Source organism: Chamaea fasciata, unplaced genomic scaffold (assembly GCF_029207755.1).
Source record: "Chamaea fasciata isolate MVZ Bird 193981 ecotype frontalis unplaced genomic scaffold, bChaFas1.0.hap1 SCAF_5, whole genome shotgun sequence".
Taxonomy (NCBI): Eukaryota; Metazoa; Chordata; class Aves; order Passeriformes; family Sylviidae; genus Chamaea; species Chamaea fasciata.
In genome coordinates, this window is record NW_027094090.1 from 34,240,886 (window position 1) to 34,260,765 (window position 19,880).

The following is a 19,880-nucleotide window of genomic DNA, read 5'->3' on the forward strand; positions in this document are numbered from 1 at the left end:
GAGCCAGTATCCCTGTGCTAAACGCACCTCTCTGCAACCCTAGCATCAATCTTTGCAACATCTGCTATTTCAGTAGAGCGGCACAGGAAAGCCATGGGGGAGTGACAGTGGGAGTTAAAGAGCCTTCCCAGTATCTTTGGTCTCAATTCTGAAAAGAAGAAAAGCAACCTCTAAGCAAGATGTGGGTGCGGGTTAATCCATCAAAAGCATTCCTTATATCCACTGCTTGTAACAAAGTCCAAGGTGAAGAATTTGCTGTAAGAATGTTCAAGAGGTACCGTGCCTTCCAGAGCAGCAGCATTACTACTACATTACAGATCCCACTGTGTTAATCATTAAGAGCCTGGAAACTCATGTTGAGAGAGAGGTATGACAGCAACACATGGATATATTCACTGACATTTAATACAGTCACTTTGATTAATTATTAAATCTCTAAAATGAACTTGGTGCTTGAAATGACATTTCAAAGGGTCCAATATTCCCATTAGCAAATTAACTTTACTCTCAACAGTTGGCATTAGTTGCTTGGAAACAATTATTTTAGACATCTAAACACACTTCACTTAATCCATATACCCCCAGTCTGGTTTCCCCACACCCCTGCTCAACAGATTTACATACTTTTGGTATTCCCTAAATAGCCTGACATTCAATTTTCAAAAATAGTATCTTCGCAGTCACTGAACCTACACTTAATTTCATTCAGTATGCCCAGCCATTTTCAAAGTCAAAAGCATGAAGATTGCTCAGAAAGACAATTCAAATTTTATATATTTTATATACATATAAATACATTAATAAGCATTTCTCACACAGACAGAATTTTTCCTTGGGAACAAATACATGCAGGGGAATAATAAAATATTCAGGCTAGACAATCAGTACAGGAAAAAGTTGTACATCAAAACCAAATACATCCAAGGTGAAAGTTTTATAATTGTGAAGTATTTTTGTTTCCCTTAATTCAATAGGTGTCTGAAAAAAAATTTCATACACACAGTCAATATCTAGCCAGTATTAATTAGACAAGCAAAAACTCATTGCTACGAGCATTTTACGACTGCAAGCAAAGAGTAAATACATCTTACTGACAAGAAGAATTAACTAATTTTTTTTTGTTTTCTCTCTCACTGTTTTCAGAAAGACTTTATTTTTCCTATAAATACTATAAACACTTCGCAGGAACAGTACCAGTTAGGTGAGTACATGTGGGACCTGATTTGGCCCAAAAAAAGCTAAAACCAGTAGCTGCTGCATCAGTGGTGCCCACCTACAAAGAGGACTTTCAGGAGAGGTGACAAGGGACAACCGGGGCTGGGATGCAGCCTTCAGCCCACACTTGATAAGCAATGCCAGGAAGCCCCACAAGCCCAAGCAACCTGAACAGTGACAGCTCAGCTTAACGCCAGCACTCTGCCAATCTGGGCTTCCAGCAGGGAGTAAAGCCAGAAAAAACCCAGCAGGTCCCACACAGCCCCTTAATAGGCAAACAGAGGAGGTGGCTGAGACATCGGAAGGAATTTCTGGCCCTCTACTGAATACTGTTCCTGTCTGACACACCAATGCTCTAGACGTGGTATTTCATTTAAAACATTCATCAGTCTCGCCTTGAGGGTGTATGTGGGCCAGTCAGATTAGTTTTTGTAGAAATAAATCTCATTCCCTCACATTTTTTGAGATGGGTTTCAAATTAAATAAAGTGACAAAGTGAAAACAAGTCTTCAATACTTTACAGTATTGGTGGTCCCATAGGTGGCTTAGTAAAAACAACTTTTGCAACACAGAAAAACTGATGCAATATATTTAGGCAGCTTTAGTCTTAGAATACTTGAAAAACAAGTTGCAGACAGGCTGACATTTTAAAATAGTTTTGTAACTCTGCATCTCTGAATGGCTCCTAGAGTTAAAGGTTATCCAAAAGTCACAAACCCTTTTCCCAGAGTAGACTCACAATCTTGAGACTGACACACACTGGTCTGTACAGAAAAAAATATACTGGGGGGAGGGCATCTATCTGTTTCCATTTGCATGTTTAATAAAATCCTATTTAGACAAAACTGTTTTAGCCTTCACAAATTCATCACCATGTCAAGATAAACAGAAGCTCACATAGAAATCACACATTATTTTGTCTTCAGTGGGACAGTTTACAAAATACCCAAGGAGAAGGTGGACTGAGGCCAGACTTGGTGCTCGAGGTATGTCTAGGAAAAAAGTACTTTTGCCTGCTATGGTGCAGAGATGAACATGGGCAGTATTTAAATTACATATCATAATATGTTTCTCCACTGATATTGTGAAGCATTGGAACAAGCTGCCCAAGAAAGTGGTGAAATCACTATCCCTGGAAGTTTTTAGAAAACCATCTGGATGTGGCCCTTGGGGACAGGGTTTCATGGTGAGCTTTGCAGTCTTATGTTAACAGTAGAAGTCGATTATATTAGAGGTCTTTTCCAACCTTAACGATTCTGGAATGGACATGGATGCTGTCCTGTCTCTGGCACCTCCTCACCCAGTACTTCTGCTCCCACCTGAAACTGAACTATATAGACTACTAGTAAAGTAAAAAGAAAGATGACAAAAAAAAAGGAGAAAAAAAATCCCCCAGAAATTTTCAATCATGCTTCAAGAAATGAGAGGGTAAGATTTACTTCACAATTTATCACCAATTAGAAAACATTAGTGAAAGAAACTGCTGGTGTCCTCACATGCCAAGTGCTGTCCATCAGATCCTGAGCAGCACAGAAGTATCAACCCCAGGGGACAGCCAGGCAGCCTGCAGACAAGCCTGGGAGGGAGACATCCCCAACACATGCAATACAAAAAAATGTCTTCATGTTGAATAAATATTTACTTCCTTATATCCTACGGCAAAATACAGAGACAAGAAAATTACAGATAAAAACCCAAATATGTTTGAAGTGGTTCTGAAGATGTTTGAACTCTCGAGGATACAAGAACTTTGCCTGTTAGGGAGATTGCTCATTTTTCCCCCTCCACAATTTGAACAGGCTGAGTAGAAATGCAGGCTTATCTGCACTTAAGGAGCAGCATAAGGGGATTTTGTACATGCTGCTTTTGCAGAAAGTGCAGAAAAGCAAAGAAGTCATTCAGAAATCAAAAGTCATGATTCCTGAAACATATATATGTATACAGACACAGAGATATCTGAGTTGAAATACATGAGTTAGATATCTGAATTGAAATTTCGGCAACAAGAGGTTTTTTTCCCTAATAGCTGCTTACCCAGGAGAAGCTCAGGAGTGCCCATGCCTGTTCCCCCCTGCCCCATGGACACCAACAGGACTCTCATACAGCAACGGCGGTCACTCAGGTCTGCATTAGACTTAAGTCTAACTGCAGACACAGACACCAAGCTTTGTACCTTTGATCTCCTGCTGCAGCCCTAAGTTCCAGATGTAAATGATTTATTCTACAGTGACTGCACCTCAGAAGTTTGCTTTGCTGCAAGTCCTTCAGGTCCTTCTTTTCACACATCTGAAGAAACAACACTGAGCTGCTCTAAGCAAAGAGAGCAATATAAACACACAGCTCATCTTTTGACATTTCCAATCTTTCATCCTCTACCAAAGAACCTCAAGCCGTCACTTACCCACCCCATGTGCATTTTCTATGTGCACATACAGACGTGCTTAGCTCCTGTCCAAAAATCAGTCTACAGTTACAGCATCTCCACTGGTCTCCCTACTAAAGGGTGCACATACTCGCTTGGATTCTTTAACAGTAATTGGCTTTCATACAGTGAAGAGCAGCAGTCACATCTTCTACAAAACTCCATATAAACCCATTTTCCACTCAGAGTGAATAAAAATGAAATAAATAAAAAATCACTGTACTTGGCAGGCAATTGAGCACATTTAATATTTACTACAATACATCTATCTACTTCAGGTTTTGCTCCAGCAGAACAGCATTTTAGGGAAAGCATCAAGTAAGTCTCACTTTTTGTCTTGCTTTTCCTTCTTTCCCCACCCCCTGCCCTCCAGCAAGCATTATACAGTTTAAAATGTTAATATTATTATAGGTTACAATTTTAAATTCTAAGTGAAGGCTCATGTATAAAAGATATTGGCAAGAATAACTGGCTTTTCCAAAGAAAAGAAATCAGCAATAAAGTGTATTAATCAATGATTATTGAATTCTGTGCTCCAGGCTAGTGGTTTCTGTCAACACTGGTCCTTCAGAACGAAGTTTTCCTTTTCAGCTTTAATGAACAAGGTTGAAATAATGCGCTGAAATGAAATGTAGAACTAATCAACTGTCTTTTTTTTTTGACGTCTGAGCAATTTCCTTGAGAACCAAAATGAAATAGAACCACCATGCTTACAAATTCTCTTAGAGGAAACAATACAGAGACACTGATCTCTCAGTTAAAGGATGTTTTATCTCTGCCAGAAATAGGTACGGAGTATAGAAACACAATACAGACAACAAACACCTGGAAGAAACCATTAGAATTACTATTTTGTTCTACCCACACACACCATTTTCTTTCAGGTTCCCAACGACAGACTTAAATCGAACCTGTACCAATGGGACTACTCACACTAATGGAGTTACATGCCTGGCATTTGCAGGACCAAGTCTTTGGCTGGCCTAGAGCAAGGCACAGCTGAGATAATACAAAACCTCAAAAAAATCTCCCACTGTCAAATCTGCAAATCTGCTCGATAAAATAAACACCAAGCAAAAAAAGTGCAATTACTGCAAACAGATTTTGGAGAGCTTTGTTTTCCATGCAGCAGCTATAAACAAACAAATAAATCTCCCCATGCATTTTAAGATGCACAGAAAAACACATTAAGCCCCAAGACCAAAACCCCTGACTAAAACAGCTGAATTTGCAAATGCAAAGGCTATTTGAACTTCACTTCCTCTGCATCTTTCCCAGACAGTTTCCTATTCACATTTTTTTTCGCCTAGCCTTAGGTTAAGGCATCCCCAGTGGCCTTGGGTCAAGCCTAAAAGACAGGGCACACATCTTGAGGTCTAGACCATGCCGTCACATTTAACAACTGATCATCCCCCTGGCTTGCTGAGCAGCACACACTAGTCTGTTTAAATAAATAAGTAAGCAGAAAGAGCAGCTGGCAGCCAGAATACAAGTAACTTATGCTTTCTAAAAGTAAACCATGTACTGTAGACCACGAGCAGGCATTTTCCATTTTGCATTAGTAAGACACACACACACACACCTCTGAATACACCCTTTCCTGTCTGAATATGACTAGAAAGCCTTCCTTTGCCTGAGGGTTTAAATGACTGTAGATGGGATGAGTTGGCTTTCTCCCCTTTGCAACAACGGTTTGATTTTATCACAAAACTGCAAGAAAAATCTTCATTAGACTGAAAATTCAGGAGGTACTATGTGCCATTAACTTTATTTTTCAAGTACTTTAAAGGACTTCAGGATACATGAGAAGAAAGAGGTTCCATGTATCCAATTCAGAAAATGCATAGAATTTCCACCGGAAAAAAACCAAACAAATAAATCTGGAAAACAGGGTCACTCAATTGCCCAGGGCCCAGCTGAAGAATTGAAGAACTATATGCATCGGCAGAGAGAAACAGAGGGGAAAAAAAGCTGTCACAGTAGTACACAGTGGGCTGTATATAATGCCAAAAATGTGCGTTCTCTCATTAGGATGCTATCACCTAACCCTTCTCTCCAGACTATAGTCCTTGTTACTGTATTAGACTGGACTTCAAAACTGTACAAATTTTCCAGATTCCACAAGCTGAATTTAGAAGCCTACAAACAAATCATTCAGTGATCTTCTGGGAAGCACTGATCATTTTCTAACAGTACAATAATCAAATTAAAAACTAAGGAAAATTTACCTCTTGAACTACAACAGATTTTTAAATATTGCTTGTTTCTCAGAGTCTTCTTTCAGCTTAATTTAGCAGGGCATTTAAAAAATATAACTTGTGACCAAGAAAATACTACCAATAATTTCAAGAACATTTTTAACTATTTAGAGAAGCAGTTAAAATGAGCAGAAGCAATCATAAGTGTTTATTAATCACCTTCTGTACGTTACTCAAAATCAAGTTACATTTTTCTCCTTATTTGTACACGCCCCTGTGTCAGTTGGTGAGAATATACATAAAACTAGGGCATAAAGCTGCTGCTTTATAACCATCTATTAATTAATCATGTAAGACATATTTACCAAGTCATCAAGACTTAAAAGACATTTTATCACAAAATAAGAACTCACTCAGGAAAACGGCACTTTCCTTACCTGAAAATCCACCAACATTTTACTAGTGCACGGAATGCCAACATATTAAAACTGTGTAAGAATTAATTCAAATTAATTACTTTCACAGAATTTTAAAAATTGTCTTAATTTCAATTTTGTGAGAAAGACAGAAGATTTGAGTATTTTCCATATATTAAACCTATTTTCATCCAGTGGAGCAGAGTGTTACCTTGGCCTGCTCCTCTACTCACACTGATGTAACCTCACTAATAATTATGCCATGAGCAACATTTTTGTAAGAGACTTAAACCAACAGCTAATAAACTTCTTTCACTATCTAAAAGGAGGAAAACAACCTACTGTGAATGGACATGTAGCTGTAAAAAGCTCAATTATCCGTACAAGACAAAGGACCACAAACTCCAGGCTGTAACTAGAACAGCCTTCAACAGTTTTGCTCAGTCTGTGGAAACAATTTGCATGACACAATCTGCCCTATAAAATCCGCTGCCTTTCATATTGTTGTAAGAGCTTGAGTTCAAAGGAGTAGTGAAGGAAACAAAAGATACCAAAACCCTCATAATAAACTAGAAAGGAGCACTACTTTCTATCCACCCAAGAACAAAACACAACCACTGAATTGCAGCACACAAATCAAGTACCAGTTACAAAACAAAACCATTCAGTGCATTCTCCATCCCTAGTGAAATGCTTGGGAGTGGCAGCATTTTAAAAGGATGGTTGTGCTCTTCCAGCAGACAAACCTCTTCCTCTCTGTTCTCCGGTAGCACAGGGCTGGGTGTTCCCTGCCTGAAGAAGCCAGCTAAGGCACATGACAACTGGGAGAGCAGTTGATTGTTTCCAAAACCTACCACACTCATAAATACACTTCTATTTTTGTGATATACTTAGTGTAAAACAAGAAAAACATAGCTAAATCATAATTAACCTAAGCTTCAGAAGACTTCTCTCTTTTTTTCCTGCCAGGATATGGCAGAAGTGAATGCCAACAGATTTAGAAACGCTGGGGATTCCTGTGTAACTCCTTTGCAAATCTGTGAAGCTCAGGTGAAATATGGGTCAAGCTACAGAGGGTGTATTTCAGAGACTACCAAAATGCCATTAAATTCATGGGGATTTCAGGGTTCCACCACCACGCTGCATTCCATTTAATTACTGATGGATAGCTATAACCACCAGCCTGGACAGCTTTGGTTTCCTCACTTCAGAAGTCCTCCTGGTCCCCTTTCAGAAATGAAAGGGAGCGTAGCATTTTCATGATAAGCCACGTGACGTTCTACCACCACGCAATGTAAAATCTGCGTTCCTGCCTTCCAAACTGTAAATGCCACCAGACATATTCAGATTTACCGACAACTGACCTGAGCACTGCTGCTGCCGCTGCCGCTGGCAGTGCTCTGCCATAGATCCAGGCTCTCTCTCCCAACTTTCCTTCACAAGCATTTTCTCATTTTCCCTACACTGGGCTGTCAGATGCAACGTCCCTATCAGACAGTGTGGCAAACATCCCTTTTGATTTCCAAGTATTCGGCACTAATACTCGGAAATACAGCTGGCACCACAGCCCGCAGCTACCTCTGTGACTCATCCCTTGATGACCACACAACTAAACTGGGCTCCTAAAAATGGAGTGCAGGTAGGAGGCCATCAGGGCTTTAAAATATACCCTACTCCAACTTACAGAAAGCTAGGGCAAAAAGTGTGTATCTCTCTGTATTTCATACGTTGGCATACCATTCATTTTTTACTGCATTTACTTGTAGTACATTGTGAATACTTCCACTACCCTTTTAATAGAGATGCTAACAGCTGACAGAATAGTGACAGTGAATTGTTAAGTGTGGAGTTTTACCCTTCTGGGAGAGGGACAATGTTATGAAAAAAAAAAATAGACCTGAGCAGACTCAGAGCTTGTTAAACACACCCAAAGGAAGCATTTGCAAACAGACTTGAAAACAATTTACTGAGTTAATACTTCATATCATATCTGTGTACTTTTGATTCCACTTTCTTTTTCACAGTTTCATTCAAACAGTGTTTCCCCCAGAGCTGTCTTAAATCTCTCTTTTCTCCTTTCTGCTTTCCAAAGTTTGGCTCTTCCCATGGTAATCTTTCCAAAGAAAGGTCACCTCAAGTGTCTCTTATCATCTGTTCAAAGTTCTCAGAGACAGCCAAAAAATAAATTTGATTCCTCCCTCCTCTGCCCCACAGCTGCCCACAGTGTTCCTTCACAGTGTCAGCACAGGGAATTTCTGTTAGTACAGAACGCACTGAAGTGATACATGTGAGATCAGATCCTATGGCCACTCGTCAAAATTTACTTCTGCATCTTAATTTCAAGGAGATTTTGGTCCATTTATAGCAAATACTACATCCATAACATGTTGTTATGAAATTTCCATGGCATGCTGAACTCCAAGGAACTGCTGGCTCCATGTTCTCTACTGCATGCATGCGCACACAGACACAAACCATTAAAAAAGCAAACTGCAAGTTCCAGATTTAAGAAGTTCTCAACTTGGCCTCCTTTTGCATATGCATTACAACACAACCTTTAATTACCTGATCTACTTCTTGCATGAAACTTCATTACATTTAACAACTAAAAGAAATTATTTTAACTACTTGATAAATTATTTAAGACCTCACTTTCCCCTCATTGCTCAAAGTGTAATTCCGTACCTTATTTCCCATTATTCAAGCCCTTCTCTCTGGGCAGACAGTCATTTCTCCCCAAGTTCTTCTGTGGTGGTCATCACTGTAGCATTTGCTAGGTTAGCAAACACTAATTTATTTCCATATCATATCTGTGAAGGAGAGGCACCATTAACCCCATCTCACAGGTAGAGAACCAGAGCACAGGGGATTATCATCAAAGGTATACAAGAATTGAAAGGCTGCAGCCTGAGATGCCTTATGGCGCTGGATTTTCAGACTACTGAGGCTTATGTAATTTTTGTATATACAAACCAAACCTCCCTTGGCTACAGCAACTGGTGCCAGACATCTGCAAATTCATGCTCTCAAGTGAGGAAAATGAGAGATGAGCCCTGACAGGATTTGGTGCAGTCTCTGTCACACCGGCACTACAGCAAAAGTCATTAAAGAGCCCTTCATGAAGGACTCTTTAATGAGAGGCCAAATCGAAGTCACAGAGGCACCCTTAGTTCTGCTGCCTTTTAAATATAGGCTATGTGTCCTCAGAATGCTGATTTGTTTATCATTTCCTGGGTTTCAGAAGGAAACCAGAAAACCCTCTGAACAAAATCAGTAACATTAAGGTGCCTGGGTCATCAGCAGTGTGGTCATCGTGGACCCCTGTACACAGTCGCAGCACAACCCCAGGGCTTTTCTGCTGGAAAACATTAACCAAAATTGCCCAATAATTTCTGTACATACTATAAGTACCACCACATCGGTCTTACAGAAACAGTGACTATGGTAAACAGGTGTATTTATACTCATGATGATGATTAATGACAGCTCCTGTCATGCCCTACTAACAAAACACAGCAATCATTCAATAAATGTTTATAATCTCGTCAGCAGGGGACTTATATTGTTTCTTTCTTTGTTCCACTAATTGTTTCAAGTTTTCCACTGGAACCTAAAGCTGATACTAAAACTGACACCTCAGTAGTTGCTTCTACCTCTGTCTTTAATCTTAGCTCATAAAACCTGATACTTCATCCACTTCACAATATCCAAGGGGAAAAAATATTCACAACACTGTATGTTCACGATGTAAACTGACAAAGCCATGATTAAAACCAAGGACTTACACATCATTTCAGGAAGTAGGAAACCCAGATCTCTCTGAATTTCTTTGCCTGAATGTGAACATCATATTCATATATTCTAGACAAACTAAAATATAAAGGGCACTGAATTCTTTAAAACACGAAAGCACAACCTTATACCAGCAGCCACTGGAAGAAGTGGAAGACCTAAAACGAGTAAATTTCTTGAGCAGGGACAATCAGGATCTATAGTTATTCAGCAAAGAAGGACTGGAAAGTAAATGAAAGGAAAGTAGCACAGAAATTGTATGCTCAGAATTGCTAGAAGGGAGAAGTGTTTCCACTTCATGCAAAGAATTATATAACTCAGGTCTCATTATTTCAGTGCCATCAAGTAAATAAGCTGTTTTCCCTCAAGTAACTTCAAAGCAATGTTTTACTCTCCATGCTCTGTGCTGTCCCAGGAGGCTAAGGGCCACTTGTGGAAGAGCCACAAAGGGTCATTTAAAAAAGCAATCCTATTACAAACAAACTTAAAACTGGCTGTTGCACCACAGTTTTAAGAAAAAACAAACTTAGGCTTTTTTTCATTGTTTCACTTCTTTCACAAAAAATGAAAATGTTTCACCAAAACCAGCACAGACCTGCCCAGCAAGAAGAGATGCATTGCTCCAGTCCTGCAGGGAGCCCTAAAGCCTCGGGTTTAGGTGCCACACTGACAGACCGTGTTGCTGGTTATCACACTACTGCAGCACAAGTAACAACTCCAAATTTTTCTATTTTAACTATATAAACAACATCATGCAGCTAAAGCCACTATTCAAACACACTAAACATCTAAACACAACCTTCATCCCAAGACTTACGTGTTTTAACTAATACAAAACAGAAAAGGAGTAAAATAAGATTTTAATATATGCGTATTTCTTATGGGCTTAGAAAACATAAATAATTTCATGGGAGGCTGAAGAGCTGCTAACAGTCTTCTTTTTATTACCTACTCCTACTAGCTTGCTTGTCTATAAAATGAGGATAGCATGTAATTCTTCTCCTCCACTTGGGTTCCACTGGAAAGAACAGTTTCACTAGCAATCATGATGAGCAAAATGGTAGATAAATGGGATCATCTCCAAAAAACACATACCTCACCAGAAATCAAGTAATTCTCTGCAAGAGGATGGTTGTCATGAAATGCAAAACTGCACTAGATGCAATGACCAACTCTTTAAAAAAAAAAAACAATCCAACAATTTTTTAACAGTTTTCACATCTATGTGTGTTGAAGAAGATGAAAAAGTGAGAGAAACAGCATGTGGGTAGACTTCTATCTAGCAACTGCCTGAATTTTATCCAAAATGGAAAATATTGCAGCGGTCACGTCGAAAGCCTGAGCGGTGGGAGAAGATAAAACATCACTTTCATGCAGAAACCCCTGAATGGGGATATTGACACCACCTGTCCCAGCAATAAAGCTCAAATACAGCAGTTTCCTTTATCACTGTGCCTGGCTTGCAAACTGACACGGGATGGTAGCCCTGTGATGACAGTGTCTGTCTGGACATGGGCGTCACACCCATGATGAACAGGAGACATTGGGGCTATCCAGATCAAGAAGAAACTGGCTTATGGAAAACAGAAATACTCAAGAACTGTAGTCCATTAATGAAAATCTCCAGATTCCAACAACAACAGAACAGTTATTAAGACAAACAAATTCGAAGTTTTAATAAATTATTTTTTAAAAATATTATTTTCATTCTGTTTCCGAAGTCTGCTCGACATATCCTCTGCTCAGGTTAACAAGCCTTTTTTTCTTGTAGGCTACAACAAATACTTTAGTTTCTGTGAAAGCTGGGATATTACTGTACTGATATGACAAGATCTGTGATAGGTGAAGAACAACCCCCACACACATGCACATACAGTGAAACTAAAAACAAGGAACACACAATCACTGTAAGATGAAAAGCAGTTGTCCTGCATTCCTCATCCTCAGGATCAATTAAGATCTCTCCAACTTGAGTGAGAGATACTCAATTCCCTTGTCACCACAAGACTCCTAAAATCATTAACTCTTCTGCAACCCCAATCAAATCTGAGACTGCTGCAAAGAAGAACTATTTATACCAATTTACAAAATGAAGACAATCTTCACAACAGTGATGTTGCTACTGACCACAGCATTAGGAAACCACAGGCATGTCACTCCCCTTGGTGTTTTGTCTTATGTATTTAATACAGCTTTAAAACCACCTTGGGTATGAAACGCAAAGACATTTATCTGTAACATTTTGGCACTTACGGTGCGCGAATTTCTGCACCATAACATTTAGCTGTGTTGGGGAATAATACCAAATGGAGGTTTTCTGCTGACATCATCCCAAGAAGCATATCATATATACAATATTAATTTTAATAATTCCCAGATTTCAGTCAACAAAGAGGACATTTTCAATTCTGAGTCATATAAAAACTTCAGTTTTTCCTTTTTTTATCTTATTTGCTAGGCTAGGAGCCAAATACCTTACTTTCACTTTCTAGTGACGACACAGGGAGGGAGAAGGGCTAATTAATGGAAAGATCATCACATGTATTTAGGGAATGAATCCGAAGAGGTTAATGGTCCTAAACAAAGGAACCAGACGACTCTCACACCAGAATTGTGACATAATTAATAAACAGCATCAAAGAGGGAAATTATACATAACTTCACTGCAGATGCAGAGTATGGCAGATTACTTTGGCTAACATACCAATGCTCTTGTTCCACAACAATATACTAGGCCTTGACAAAGGATAGAAGAAAGCTAATCACTGGACCCTGGTGACTAAATGGAACATTTTAATGTCACGGCTAAAATCATGGGACCTTTAAGGTTAGTGGGTGTTCACTAGCAGAATTCCTCAAACATTGCTTTTTGTGATCATTACTTAATACTGTCATTGTATCTACATAGAAAGTAAAATATTTATGCCAACAGACTATGCTGTGAACCATGTTGGGAAGAACGCTGTAAGAAGAACAACCGCCAATGAGAAAAAAGATCTCTCAAGAGATGGATGACAGACACCAGAAGTAACATAAACAAGGCAAAATTTAACAAGATGCATCCACCCTCTAGACCCACATGCTTCATGAAACCTGTGAAGTTCCAAAACGAGTTGGAAGAAGCCCAAATCCTTCCAAGTATCTTGAAAACTAAAGACTGAGTGCTGAAATTAATTTTAGGGTGTGGGAAGAAGTGGGTTTTTTTTGATCAGAGGTGACCAAGTCGGGCTGGGTCCCAAAACCACACTCCCACTCAAGACTAGGCTGAAACTCAAAGGTCTTGACACAACATCCTGACTTCCGCAATAGGATACCTGTAATTTCTGGGAGCATTCCAGGACGTTCTGCTACACAGCATTCCTGCTGGTTTGCACACAGTCTTTGTAATAATAAAACAAGAGCCTTTTTCACGCAAAGCCTCGTTATAAGGAACAGGTTGAATGGTAGTGCCGTAATGCTGCTCAAGATAAGTATGATGCTTTTTACAGTTTTATACAATAAGCACCAACGTGTCTGAGTAGGTTGGGTAGCAATTTCATCTCCCATTATGTTCACACTGCAAAGTCGCACTGAAATGAGTATGATGCCTGCACTACTAATGTCAATATGGGCTTGTGCACCGCATGTATTACTTTCACTTTTCTAGCACTACATAGCACAGACAATTCAGAAAGATAGGAGAGCTGGTGTTGCACGTCAAAATAAGGTTATCCTTTAAGTGAACACAAGTGGATGAAATGTCCAAGAAAAAACACACCTGCCTTGGGAGCTGGGGTATCTTTTTTGACCCAGGGAGCTTTAGGCAGCATTGCACATTCCTTTCATCCAGCTGTGTCCCAGTATCACAGCTAATATGGTCTTCCATGGCAAAGCTTCCGAAGAGTACAGACAGTATACCAAACAGTGGGAGCGACAATATCCCAATAGCCGGGCACAGCTGGGCTGAGGACAAACTAAAGTCACTTTTTTCCTGTGATTCCCAGAGGCCTATTCTGTTTTCAACTTCGTTGTCTTTGTTTGATCCTGTAGTTATTCTAATACAGCTTCTGCATCTTTCCATTAACTCTGCCTCCCCAACACTCTAAGCCATATTACAAATGGGGGAGGGGAGAGAGAGAGAGCAACAATCTCATAAAGTGATTGTCTCAGACAAACTTCAAATGTACTGGCTAATTGAATATATAACTCATAAATGACGATAGAGAAGGGACTAACAACATAAAGAAAGGAAACTAAATCTAAAAAAGCTCCAGCTCCATTCAGCTGAATGAACAATAAGCATTTGATTTCATTAGCTCTGATATTCTAAAAATCATAACAACAAATGCAATCTTTCCTGCAAGCACACATCCTTCTAAGCAAATGACTGCAGAAGAAATGGCTATTAAAAGCTCTGCAATTACTCTAAATTTGTACTGTAAACAGTGTAACACCAGACCATAATTAAATACAAAACATTTCATTGTCCCAAATACATGAAATTCAATTTGAGGACAGCATTTGTAGTAGCACCAGCAGCAACTTTTCAGATTTTGCACGTTGCTTTAAGAAACTACCACATCTAGCCAACCAAAACACTGACACAACGCACATGGAAAGACCGCACAAAAGCACTTGAGGAGGAATTGTGCTTGAGATGGTATCTCTATAAAGACTGCATGGCTCAAATCTCCTGGGACTGTTTGGTTTAAGTAACTCTGAGAAGTACCTAACTCCATGTGCATCCAGCTCCACAGGGCTGCGTGCTATTCTGAGTTCAATTCAGTCTGAGTACTTGAACACTGTTGTAAACATCACTTCAAAATGACACACATTTCATCCAGTCTGAAATACTTATGACCTCCACTAGCTGAAGTGCATACTATTCTTTTATTTTCTAAGTAGAGTAAAAGGAAAAACCTATTAGATATTTGGCTCAATCTTAGTGCCATACATTAAGTTAAGAATTAATAATTTATTAATTGTCATTCAAGAAATCCTTATTACATTTGACAGTTTTTGGAGGGGCTTTGCTTTCTTCTTTAAAGGACCTTCAACAACAACAATCAGCTAGGGAAATATTCTGACGTACAGCTTTGACATGTTCTTTAGATTTACATATTAAAGCAAGAAAAAGTTACGTGCTTTCACAAACATGTATCATTTTCATATTTTTCATTAAAATTTTTAATTCTTGTTTAGTAGACTTTATGTAGCAGACTTCATGGCACTGTGCTACCCATTATGACTGCACTGCCCCCCAAGTAGGTCTTTTTCGGGCAAGAACTCCCTCTTAACAACATAGATAAATTATACAGGTTAATACCATCAGTATGATAAATTTTCTTAAAAATGGAAAGCAAACAAAATTGTATCAAGAAGAAGCCCAGTAAATAACCAAGCACCCTTCATTAATTGTCTTTTGGAGATAGGGAAGCATGGCACACTGGGAGAAAGCCAGTAAGAACAACTCCCTTGCTTCCTTATTTTCTGGAAAATAGCAGTTCTCTGGTGCTGTAAGGCACAGCTACGTTTATCATTCTATCTTAAAACAAACATAACATTATGATTTATTTCAGCAAAGTGGAAATGAAGCAAAAAAATACTGACAGTCACTCATATAGTACAGAACAACAAAAAAGTGCAACAAACTTCAGCAGCTCAACAAGGCACAGCTTCACTGCAAAGGTCCCAAGCCAGTGGCCGAAACAGCAGAAACGGGCAAATTCTGCTCATTCTCATGGTTCTACTGCCACCGCCTCACCCTGACAGTGCCACACAAGACCTCAGGCAGGGGCTAAGTGTGGCTTACCTTCTTCCCTGTGGGCATCTCTGGGCACATCCTCTCCTCCAGAAGTCCATGGTAGACCGGCAGCTCTGAAGGCCGACAGGCACAGCAGACAAACTCTTAAGAAGGCTGCAGGGTCCAGCACACAGTTCACAGGGATTTCTGAGTGGGTGGTTTATTTTGGTTTTGGCAGAGCTGTTGAGTGCCATCACGTGAGTGCCAGCAAAAAAAAAATCCCCACTTAATTCTCCAGGAGTGGTCCTGGACCTGCAGCGAGGAACCAGCCCACTCAATTTACTCACTACTGAAAAGACCAGGTCACAGCAGAGGCTTTGTAAACTGACTCCACCTCAATACCAAACACTAATCATCAACTTCAACTTACAAATGAGTGCTCGCTGCCTCTGTAGTGCTTTAAAAATATCCACAAAGCCTTCCAAAGGCACTCTACAACAGCTACTGCCACCCTACTTGCTTCTCAACACAGTGTTTCAACAAAAGGTTTCCAGCAGTCAGACTGGATTAACTGCATCTGAAATCTCACCAGGGTCTGCAGACAGACCCTCTTTACTTTGAGAGCTTCTGTGCCACTTCAGATGCTTTGTATTGTTCATCCGCAGCAGAGCCAGGAAGAGCTCTCAAAAGAACTGACTTTCAATACACACATGAGGCTTAGGTTCTAGCAAGGGAGGAATATTGCTTGCACTTCTGGAGTTTAAACATCTTAAGAACATAGCATTTGTCACAGCCAAAGGAAAATGAGGTTATGCAAAACACTTACTTCGAAAATGTTCCGAGGCATAATAGTAGACATCCTCATAGCCCTCGTGGTAATCCTCCTCTGGCCGGTACTTTTTGCCTTTTCTTCTTCTCGATCTTCTTATCTGCTTGACAAAGCCCAAGAAGCGCTCCATCTCGTTCCTCACTCACAGCCCCAGCCGGCAGCCCCCTTCGCCCTCGGCTTCACAAAGAGCTGTCCCAGCATGAATCAGCCGCAAGCACGGGAGCAGAGCTGCAGCTCCCACAGTCGCTCCGCTACCATTCAACAACCCCTCCCTTATCTCAGCTGTGACTAGGAAGCATGTTGTTTTCCCTTCCTTTAAAAAAAAAAAAAAAAAAGGGGGAGGGGGACGGGGACACACACACAGACACACACTGTCAAATCTACTGACTGGAATATTTCAGCCTGAAAATAAATAAAGGAGGAAAGCATTGAAGTAAAAGGAGAATTTCAGGATTTCAAGCTGTTATTAAGCAGCAGAGGACAAAGTTGAAGAGACCCGCTTGCCAGCAAGGGGAAGCCCAGCACTGAGAGCTCCCTATCCTGTGTCTCCATCATTTGAAGAGGGGCTGGGAGGCGGGGATAGATGTTAGTCAATGGACTGAACCATATCTCAAGGCAAAAGAGGTTACCATTCGCCAGTTAAATGCTGCCCTCGTATCTACCCAGGCACAGGCTCAGGAGCACGTTTGATTTCATTTATTGTAAGAACAGGAAACATGCCGATCCATTTCTGGCATCTGATACACTGGATGAATAAACAGCAAAGTGGTTTAATCCGTACACACAGCCCACTCACCGGCAAGTGTGCGCCGAATGTGTTAATTGGAGCAGCAGGGAGAAAGCTCAGCAGCTGTTTAAAAATGACACATATACCCACTGGGCATTAGTGTATTCTAATCACTGCTAGATCTAAAGATTAAAAGGCACTCCAGACAGGTCTCCTACAGAGCTGGCCAGGGTATACGGCAATAGGCAAACAAAGGAAGCGACATCACAAGGACACTATTACAATACTCATTTCAAATCCCAGCAGAGTTCAAAAAACTTTAAAATTAAGGTGCAGCAGATTATCCTTTGCACAGGGTGAGAGAAGCAAAAAGCCTGAAAAGGCACTGGCTCTCTTCTCTTGCTGCGTGCCTGAAACCCACATGCATTCCCAAAGATAAGGCTGGAATTTCATCCGTGTTTCTGATGAAGTTTCCCTCCCACACAAAAACAAAAGCAGTGACTGCTCAAATCCTATCACATTGACATCTGTCAGGGGTTTTTTTTCATTCTAATCACATTCCTGCAAGCCCAGTGAAGTCTCTAGTCCAGCAGGACCCCTCCTGTCTGTCAGCCCAAGTCAGGGATCAAGCAGTCACCTCAGTCAAACTATGTGCTGAACTCGGTCACTAGCATCCAGGCTCCCAAGAGATACCATTTTGCCCTTAAGAGCATAAGAAGTCAGAAAGTCTTCCTGTAAAACAGATTTTACAGGTTCATCATCTTGAAAAGGAAGAGCACACAGAGCAGGGATTATTTTCTGGCGATGCAGACATTTCAGTGAGTCATTTTGCAAAGAGTAAACCAGGGCACTGTTTTCAAAAGCATAAAAGAAGGAGTAAAGCAAAAGCCAGAATTGTAACTTACAAATTCTGTTTCAAAAGAAGTATGCAGAGAGTGATCAATATTAAGTTGGGATTTTCTTGTTTCGAAACGTGAAAGTTATAAGTAAAGGTCAGCTAGACCTGATACCTGAGGATCCTAAAACACACACACACACAGAGATGGAACTGGAATTCTTTTGGGCTTGTTCCAGCTTTCCAGGTATTTTAAAACAGTATTGTCACAAACCCACACTCATTTTATCCATAAAAGCTCAAAAACCCCTGGATGCTCCTGCCAAGCTCCCCACAGGAATAGAGACTCATCCTCCTTGACCTCACCAGTCCTGCTTTCCCGCTGTGAAAATGCAGCCGCTGTCACTAGCTGATGAACACCCCCAGGGCACCACCAGAACTATTTTTAGTGAAACTTCTTTAAGGAGGTTTTGTTTCATTACAAGTCTGTTTTTATCACACAGCTTTCAACTTTCAAATGGTAAAGACCTTAGAGGAATATCACAGGCATATTACCAGTTAAACAAGCCAATAAAACTACACCAATGGACTTTAGGAAGAGATCACTGTATGTTTTGAAGGTTTCAATTCGCACCGCTTCTATGTTCTGCCACCAAGCAGCAAAAACATTACAGTCATGAAACATGAAAACCAAAGATGCAGCCTACAGCAGAGGCAGCACTCTCTCTTTTCAGAGAGGCAAATGTTAGTTTGTTGTCCCTGTTGAGGACTCTCCCCAACAGATGTGGAAAAGGTATTAGTAAGTGCCAGAAACAGTCAAGACAGAAGTCTTGCAGCCATCACTGCTCCATGAAGTTAAATTATTAAGTTCAATTAAAAATTACAAATCTTTTAAAAAGGAGAAAATATAAAACTTTCTGGCTTTTAAACTGTCTTCTAAATGAAAGCTGAAAAATGGAATCAAGAAGACACACTTGGCTTTTATTAAGTAAATACAATCTTTTCCAGTGCCTCTGTTCTTCAACATGCTGCAGTAGAAGCAGCTTCCCCAGTCCTCAGCACACCCCAGGGAGACTTCGGTCCTTTCCATGACAAGACAAATACAGCAGATAAGGGAGCAACCAAATGATCTGAAGTAGCAGCACAAGCAGCAGGTGGAGGACATCAACAGCCTGCCCACTTTCTAGAGAGAAGCGATGTAACATCGGGCAAATTTTGAGCTTTGGAAAGTACACTATTACCTTGTGCAATGGACTTCGCCTTCTCTCTCCTGCTCATGAGGGGCATCATAAAGCTATATGGCTGCTATAGGAAGCAGAAAAAAATGCACCAAATGGTATTACTGGCCAGCGCTCATGGTAACAGTTCCCACCTATGTTGTGTGTAAAGTGTGAAGGGGTTGCGGGGGAGCACAAGTTCTCCTCAGCTAAGCAGAGGGAGTTCAAGCTCTGCTGCACTTCATCCCACCACCTACTACTCTCTACAAAGACCAGGCTCCATCTCCTACACTAAAGATGCAGAAGCAGGCCTGCAGTTTCTAACACACGAACTGACAATCCTGCCAGCATGTAAATCACTTGTTTCCTTTTACATGAATGCAAACAGCAGACATGTATAATTTCAGATTTTTTACATCTCTTTTTTAAAAAACATAGAGCACGCTAAGCTTTTGAGTGGGTTTTCTCTGACCTAAAATACTGTGGTATTCTGGGCAATTTAAAAAG

The 19,880-nt window shown here is 40.3% G+C and overlaps 1 protein-coding gene across 3 annotated transcripts in view; it reads right to left on the minus strand.

The window, feature by feature from the left end:
- Positions 1-16,933, minus strand: part of GRIP1 (glutamate receptor interacting protein 1) — a 228,686-nt gene extending 211,753 nt beyond the window's left edge. For all 3 annotated transcript variants that reach the window (XM_066183200.1, XM_066183204.1, XM_066183203.1), the window contains exon 1: positions 16,592-16,933. In XM_066183200.1, the coding sequence (XP_066039297.1) occupies positions 16,592-16,724 (133 nt within the window). In that variant the 5' untranslated portion in view covers positions 16,725-16,933. The remainder of the gene's footprint in view (positions 1-16,591) is intronic.
- Between the last annotated feature and the right edge of the window lie 2,947 nt (positions 16,934-19,880).